The 8349-nt window shown below is 59.8% G+C and overlaps 1 protein-coding gene across 1 annotated transcript in view; it reads left to right on the top strand.

Moving 5' to 3' along the window:
• Positions 1-7838, top strand: part of MYL10 (myosin light chain 10) — an 8816-nt gene extending 978 nt beyond the window's left edge. Inside the window, exons 3-6 of the mRNA XM_024745480.1 lie at positions 655-759; positions 5028-5106; positions 7406-7454; positions 7740-7838. Coding sequence (XP_024601248.1) covers positions 655-759; positions 5028-5106; positions 7406-7454; positions 7740-7838 — 332 coding nt within the window. The remainder of the gene's footprint in view (positions 1-654; positions 760-5027; positions 5107-7405; positions 7455-7739) is intronic.
• Positions 7839-8349: the final 511 nt, after the last annotated feature.

Below are 8349 nucleotides of genomic sequence, written 5' to 3'. Positions count from 1 at the left end.
GAGGGGTCAGCAGAGCAGGGGGAGACGCAGTGGGTGGGGAAGAGGCTGGAGATATCCAGGGGTGGGACTCGGGTTACTGGGCGGTCTTCAGCTGCCAGCGAGGCTTTTGCCTTCTCTGAGGGCCCAGGGATGGGCCTGAAGCCTGGATGGGGGCACTGGAGTTGGGGGACAGGGGCGTAACCAACTCACTTCCGGACTGAGCCTTAAGCTCCCAGAGATCTGCTTGTCCACTGGGACCGTGAGGAACCCGGGTCCCCGTCTCCAGGCAGCCAGTGCATCCCTCCCGGGGCACCTGAGCCCTGAGGCCCAGGTCTTCCACCCCTGTGTGCCTCAGCTTCAGCTTCTTTGGGTCTCAGTTTCCTCATCTGTAACATGGGGATAACCACCAACTTGCTCTCCTTTCCAGGGAGGCTGAGGTGGTGGCAGGCAGGTGGTGAGGCTGGGGGCAGCCCAGTGCTGACCACGGCTGAATGTGCCTCCATCCCGAGGTCCCCCAGCAGGTGGGCAGGGTCTTAGGGCTGAGCGGGGGGCAGGTGAGATGGTAGGGCTGGGGGATTCTGCAGGATGCTCCGTGGTCCCAAGCTCTGCTCTCTGGGGCTGCCTGCAGGCAGGGTCCCCTCTGACCCTCCTTGTACTCCTGGGTGTCTTCCCTAGGCCGCATCAATGTAAAGAACGAGGAGCTGGAGGCCATGGTGAAGGAGGCCCCCGGGCCCATCAACTTCACCGTCTTCCTGACCATGTTTGGGGAGAAGCTGAAGGGTGAGTGAGGCCCCAGGGGGCCCTGGGGAGGGGATGGGCGAGTGGGTGTGGGTAGGCAGGGCCCTGTGTGCTGACGTACCCCGCACCGATGCATGCCACAGCTAGGGACATGACGCAGCCCCAGACACCAGCCCCCGGGGCACACACACAAGACCCTGCCTCGGTTTCCACCTCTATATCACAGAGTGGGGTGAATGCAATGACCCCCAGTTTGCAGGGCTATGAGGCGCCCAGCGGGACAGTTTGCGAGAAAGCCCTTTGCCCACCGTCAGGATGGTGCCCCGGCCCCAGCCCCACCTTCCTAGCCCTGGGCTCATCTTGCCTGTTCTGCCTTACCACCCGCTGCTGACAGGAGAAGGTGGTATGGGGGAGGGGCGTTCTGGAAGCTTCTGTGGCCAACCCCAGTACAGGATGAGCTTCTCCTCCAGGGAAAGGATCAGGGGCCTCATTTGTGAGTGAGGAGACCCAGGCTCAGACGGGTCACCACACCTGCTCCAGGTGTCCCAGCATCGAAGTGGCAGGGATGGAACTGTAACCCCGACTCTGGCTCTAACCACTGCACTCCCCTGAGATGCAGCATCAGGCCGGGCTGGGGTTCTGTGGTCAGAAGGAAGGGCCGGCCTGGGCTGCGGCTGCCCATGCGGGGTGGGGCTCATTGTCATCCCATGCTCAGGCAGCCCCTGCCTGATACCCTCCCCTGGCGCTTCGGCTACAACTGGGCTTAAGACCTGGTCTCACACTGACCCCCAGGGTGACCTTGGGCAAGGCTTATCGGCTCTTTGCACCTCAGTTTTTCTGTCTGTAAAATGGGGGTTGTGTTAGTTTCCCGAGGCTGCTGTAACAGATGACCACGAACTTGACGGCTCAAAAAACCAGCAATGGGGCTTCCCTGGTGGCGCAGTGGTTGAGAGTCCGCCTGCCGATGCAGGGCACACGGGTTCGTGCCCCGGTCCAGGAAGATCCCACATGCCGCGGAGCTGCTGGGCCCGTGAGCCATGGCCACTGAGCCTGCGCGTCTGGAGCCTGTGCTCCGCAACGGGAGAGGCCACAGCAGTGAGAGGCCCGCGTACCGCAAAAAAAACAAAACAAAACAAAAAAACCCCAGCAATGTATTCTCTCAGTTCTGGAATCCAGAAACCTGAAATCTGGCAGGTCGGGCTCCCTGCGAGGCTCCAGGGGAGAACCCGTTCTTGACCTTTTCTAGCTTCTGGTGGCTGCTTCGCTCCCATCTCTGCCTCTGTGGTCATACTGCCCCCTCCTCTTCTGTCTCCCTCTGCCTCACTTTTGTAAGGACACTTGTTATTGGATTTAGGGCCCACCCGGATAAGCCAGGGTGATCAGTCCATCTCAAGAGCCTTTCCTTACATCTACAGAGGCCCTTTTGCCAAGTGACATTTCCAGGTCCTGGGGATGAGGACCTGGGTATATCTTTTGGGAGCCACCACTAAACCCACGACAGCCTGGTGTTGTCCAGCTGACAGAACAGTGCCCTCAGGCCCCCCTCTGGTAAGCTGTTAAGGGTTATTCCTGGGACCATGGCCACCTCCTTGAAGAGCGCAGAAGTCCAGGGGGCAGGGCAGGGGTACACTCACAGGCAAAGACATGCGTGACTCCAGCCATGGCTTTAAAGCAAGTGCTGGAGCTCGTGTCCGTTTGCAGCTGAGCTAAGAGCTCCGACCCAGGGCTGCAGCTTTTTCTCATTTTCGCAGGGGCTCCGGGGCTGGAGCTCCAGCTGAGCCTGTCATGCGAACTTGGCTGAGCCTGGGGTGGGGACAGGAGCCGGGGGGCTGGGCAGGCACCACCTCGTCCCTCTAATTGGGACAAGGACACTGTCATGAGTTTCCCAACAGCAGTGAGGGGAAGCAGTCTCTCTGCAGCCCATTTGATGAGGTTTGCAGTCTGCAAAGCAGAGGGGAGAAGGGAGGACCGGGTGTGGTAAATGTCCAGCCATGGGGCCTGAACCCAGCGCAGCTGGTCCACATGCAGCCGGTCCTGAGGAAAGCAGGCTGGAGCCAGGCTGCCCCGGCACGGAGGTCTCTCCAGAGACCCTGGGAGGCAGAGACTGCACAGCAGCTCCCCAGCCATAATCCCGTGGCCACCCCTTCTCCTCCTTCAAGGCCAGGCTGTGACGGGCCCTGGATGGAGCCTCTGGCCTGGGCACACTGGCTCCCTGCCACCCTACCTAGAGGAAGCCCACGGCTCTGCCTCTAGGAGCTCCCAGGCTGGCAAGGTCAGCACTGAGCCCAGCCCAGTCACTCAGGGCCAGTCTCAGAAATGTTGAGTCACTCAGACATCATCCCGTCCAGGACTATCCTGATGGTGGGGACACAGCTGGCCCTGACCCGCTCTGATGGGGGAGACACAGCTGGCCCTGACCCGCTCTGATGGGGGAGACACAGCTGGCCCTGACCCGCTCTGATGGGGGAGACACAGCTGGCCCTGACCCGCTCTGATGGGGGAGACACAGCTGGCCCTGACCCGCTCTGATGGGGGAGACACAGCTGGCCCTGACCCGCTCTGATGGGGGAGACACAGCTGGCCCTGACCCGCTCTGATGGGGGAGACACAGCTGGCCCTGACCCGCTCTGATGGGGGAGACACAGCTGGCCCTGACCCGCTCTGATGGGGGAGACACAGCTGGCCCTGACCCGCTCTGATGGGGGAGACACAGCTGGCCCTGACCCGCTCTGATGGGGGAGACACAGCTGGCCCTGACCCGCTCTGATGGGGGAGACACAGCTGGCCCTGACCCGCTCTGATGGGGGAGACACAGCTGGCCCTGACCCGCTCTGATGGGGGAGACACAGCTGGCCCTGACCCTCTCTGATGGGGGAGACACAGATGACCCTGACCCACTCTGATGGGGGAGACACAGCTGGCCCTGACCCACTCTGATGGGGGAGACACAGCTGGCCCTGACCCACTCTGATGGGGGAGACACAGCTGGCCCTGACCCACTCTGATGGGGGAGACACAGATGACCCTGACCCACTCTGATGGGGGAGACACAGATGACCCTGACCCACTGTGATGGGGGAGACACAGCTGGCCCTGACCCAGTCTGATGTGGGGGACACAGCTGGCCCTGACCCAGTCTGAGTAACAGGAGCACAGCATGGCAGAACAAGAAGGGGGCTCTGGAGGTTCAAGGAGTTGGCTTCAAACCCTTCCTCCCCTTATAGCTGGAGACCTCAGGCAAGTAACAGAGCCTCTCTGAGCCTGAGTTTCCTCTTTGACAAACTGGCACATCAGGACCTACCACAAGGGGTGTGCTGGAGTCCCATGGGGTACAGTACCGAAGCTGCAGGATGGACTTGGCACAGATGTGTCTCTTGTCAGATGTGTCTGCGGCCGTAATAATGTCGGTCAAGACCTTGCCCATTAATGACCCTTTATCTTAACTGATCCTGGGAGGCGGGCAGCAAAGCCCGCCCTTGTCTCCGTTTCACCAATGACACAGCTGAGCCTTAAGAAGGAAGGGGACACCCCGTGGTTCCATAGTAAGAAGGGAGGTCAGTGTGACGGGGAGAAGAGCACCAGGTAAGGGTCACCAGGCCACCTGCTGTCATTCACACAGTACCTGAGACCTTGGGTGAGACACTTCCTCTCTCTGGGCTTCAGTTTCCCCATCTGTACCACCAGGGGGCTGGGTATTTAATCCCATTGTGTTAGTAGAACCATTTCTTCTAATGACATCTTTCCCCAAAGCCCACACCATAAAAGTGATAAAACCAGAACTGCTCTGGATACGCTCTGCCTCTCCTGTCCCCCCACCCTCATTCCCACAAACCTGTGGACCCACCTGCCCCGCCTCTGGCCTGGACAACCTCTCAGACTCCTCCAATGCCGCTGCCAGAGCCCCCACCTCCAGCCCTCAAGTAGAAGCTGTTTCTCCTCCATCCATTGTCAAATCACATAGCATCAGTTGTGAGAACTTGGACAAGTCACTTAACTTCTCTGAGCCTCAGTTTCTTCATCTGTAAAATGGGACCAATGGGCAGGAGGGTTAAGCACATAGTAAATGCCTAGTAGGCCTTTCCAGGTGCATCTGTGCAGGCTGATTGTTACTATATGCAGAGCCCTTGGCTATTATACTGTTCCTTGTTTCTCTGAAACATCCCTTCTCTGGACTCACTGTGGACTAGAAGCTGGGGAGGAAGCTCCCTGAGCCCTTGGCCTCTGTAGGGGCCATGGGACCTGCCCCAGCCCCAGCCACTGCCTGGCCTCTTCACCCTGATGCTCCCCCTGCCTGTGTGTACTGCTTCTAGGTACGGACCCGGAGGAGACCATTCTCCACGCCTTCAATGTGTTCGACACTGAAGGGAAAGGTTTCGTCAAGGCTGATTTGTAAGTCTCCTCGGCCTTCTGTTTTGGTTTTTCTCTCCCCAAAGTCTCAGGTGATAGATGGACTGGGGTCGGGTCAGGGTGGGTCACAGCCCAGTCTCCTGTCCTGCCTGGAACTCAGGCATCTCAGGCAGCTTCCAGCCAGGAGCCAGGAGGCCGCTGCCCTGCCCAGTTCAGCCATTACTAGATGTCCCTTCCCCTCTCTGGGCCTCGGTGTCCCCATCTGTGTGGATGTGTACGGGGAACATGGGATCCCCAGGCGAGGGCTTCCCAGTAGCGAGGGAGGAACGGGTAGGGGTAGAGGTGGGCCCTGAAGGATGACTAAGGATCCCCCTGGCTGGAGCACACAGAGGAAGGCAGGGCCTGTGTAGGCCCTGGACCTTGGGTCTGCCCTGGGGGCATGGGAGAGCCTAAGCAGCAGTGAGGCAGGGGCAACATGGAGGCCAGCCTGGAGGAAGAGAAGAGAGGCTTGCAGGCGCCACAAGTGTCTTGGCCATCGGGATGGAGGCTAGTGGATGCGTGAGTGAAATACAAGAGGCCAGCACCAATGGGATCCAGGGTGTTGGGAAGAGGACTGAGCCAGATGTTAGCCAGGGCCCAAGTGGATGTGGGGATGGAGGCATAGCCATGGGAAGGAACCAGCTCAGCTGGGGCCGCAGAGAGAGTGCGGTGGCCGTGGGCAGCTGTCCGGCCTCCACTGGGCTGGCATCACTGAAGGAGGGAGCGCTAATACCTGCTATGCCTGGGAGCCTCAGCCCAGGGAGAGCACAGGGCAGACGGCCAAGACTTCGGGCTGGGGCGGGCTGGGCGAGGCAGCCTGTCCAGGGGCTGAGACACTGAGTGTTCTGAGCCAACCCCTGAGCTGTCCCTTCAGGGCCTCCAAGGCCTCCCTGGGCCTGTGGGTGACCTTGGGCAGGCAAGATTTCTTCCTTAGTCACAGGCTTCCGCGACCAGTTACTGGGATGCTTGAGGCCTCGGCTGGAGGCTAATTTTGCTTTCTGTTCAACATTAGCATAGCACGTGATGGAGGTGGGGTGGGAGAGGGCAGGGGGGCAGGGAGGAAGTGGCGAGGGTCTATCTTGTCTCTCAGACATTCTTACAGCCCCTCACCCCCCAGAGTTTTGAGTCACACTCTCCTCAGGGGTCGGGGAGGGGTTCCTGAGGTTCCCGAGGGTTTCTTCAGGCTGCAGCCCTCTCCTTCAGCCCTCCCTCAGAGTCCGGGTTCCCACCCCCATCTTGGAGACCTAGGGAGGCACTGGGGGAACCCCCCGGGGTGACCCGAACCCACCCCTCTACTGCCACCTACCTTCCCTCCCACTAGAGCAAAGTCAGGGCTGGGAGGAACCCTTTGGAGACCCAGTTTGGGAACCGCAGGCGCCATCCCCAGGCTATGGGATCTGAAAGACATGGCTGCCTGCCAGGCCGGCCACAGAGGAGGCTCTGGTTGAAAGAGAGTCTGTGAAAAATCCCCAGCGCGGAGAGTTGGAAACTGTGACTGTCCTGTAGTAACGTAAATAGTGGAAAATATGCGTCGGTCTGGAGCAGGGTGGCGGCCGCCGGCGCCACAGGGCACACGGGTGCTCAGGGCCCTGCTCAGCCCTCTGGTCCCACCCCTGCCCTCTGCACCCCCTGAGAGCTCCTGGGGGCACCAATCCCTCCCCCACAGCCTCAAATGCCCCACCTCTGGCCAGCCCTCCAGGCCCCAGCCAGCTCTGGCCGCTGTGGGCAGCTGGACCATGCAGGGGGACAGGCCCCACCCTGCCGCTGCACATCAGTACCCCTCCCAAGCCTCAGTTTCCCTCTCTGTAAAAGGGGGATAATAGTACTCACTTCCCAGGGCTGCGAGGAGCAAAGGAGACCTGGGCAGGCGCAGGAGGACGCGGACCTGGGTAGCCTTCCTGCCCTTTGGCTGAGTGCAAGCACCTTGCATGCTCCGAAACACCTTACAGATGTCCACAAAACTCATAAGCTGAGGAGGCGATGCGTCTAGAACCAGGGCAAAGAGGCTCCCCTCAGTGACCTAGAGGCTGATTATCAGTGCACGATGGGACATCAGAGTGGCCCCCACAGTCATGTCGGGGTCCCAAGGCCATTTCATTGGGTCCCCACCTGATGTGAAGAGGGGAGTCCACGTTACAATGGAGGCTGAGAGCTGAAGTGGCCGCCCGAGGCCACACAGCCATCTGGGGGCTGTAGGGCCAGCCCTGGTTGGGGTCCTCCTGGGCCATCAGCCCCAGGATCTGCGTGTCCACATCCAGAGTGGCCCTTACCCTGAATGTGACCCTTTCTCTCCCTTGAACAGCATCAAAGAGAAGCTCATGACGCAGGCAGACCGCTTCAGTGAGGACGAGGTGAGCGCCGGCCTTTCAGGTCCTTGCTCAGCACTGACGAGCATCGTCCTGGGAAGCGCTCTTTCTTTAGTGATCTGCTGAGATGATGCCCCCTTGACTCCTAGGATGGGAACAAGGGTGGTGGGATCCTGGCCTGCTGGCCTGGCCTCTGTGGCCTCCACCCTGATGCCTCCCTCTCCAAAGAGGGGAGCGACATTCTGCCTAATGCCCTTGGGTGGCTCCCAGCTCTGGCCCCCCCACCCCGCCCCGGCCCTGGCTGAGGCTGACTCCCGGCTCTTTCCCCAGATCAAGCAGATGTTTGCTGCCTTCCCGCCAGATGTGTGTGGCAATCTGGACTATAGGAACCTGTGTTACGTCATCACGCATGGCGAAGAGAAGGACTAAAAGGGGACCGCCGACGCCCACCCCCACCCCATACACACATTCAGAGGCAGCGAACACGGGGCTGGGGGTGGGGGAGAGGGGCGGCCGTTGAGGAGCCCCTGCAGCCAATGTGTGTGTGTAAGGAAAAGGCTCTCTGGCCTGTGGGTCAGGGGCAAAGTAAGAATAAATAATGTAACAAGGTCTGAGGTTTTGTGATTAATGCTCCGGTTGGGGAGAAAGCTAAACATTCCTATGTTGTTGGTTTTTCCAAAGTTTTTCACTTCCTGGCTTTGCTCAAATGTTCCTGATGAGCTGGTGTTTAGAACTAATTGATCCCCAGCTGGGGCACAGGACACTGTCTTCATTTATGAAGCTTTATTGAGCACCTAGTACGTGCCAGCCCTGGTGCCAGTCCCAGCGACATGGACATGAGCCAGCCCTGTCCCCGGGCGGAAATATCATGCAGTGAGACAAGAACTGGGGTGGGGACACAGTGGGGAGGAGGTGGGAGAGGGCCAGGAGAGACCCGGCA

The sequence above is a fragment of the Neophocaena asiaeorientalis genome, unplaced genomic scaffold (assembly GCF_003031525.2).
Source record: "Neophocaena asiaeorientalis asiaeorientalis breed wild unplaced genomic scaffold, Neophocaena_asiaeorientalis_V1.1 scaffold461, whole genome shotgun sequence".
NCBI lineage: Eukaryota > Metazoa > Chordata > Mammalia > Artiodactyla > Phocoenidae > Neophocaena > Neophocaena asiaeorientalis.
Note: the sequence above shows the minus strand (reverse complement) of the source record. Positions and strands in the feature narration are given on the sequence as shown.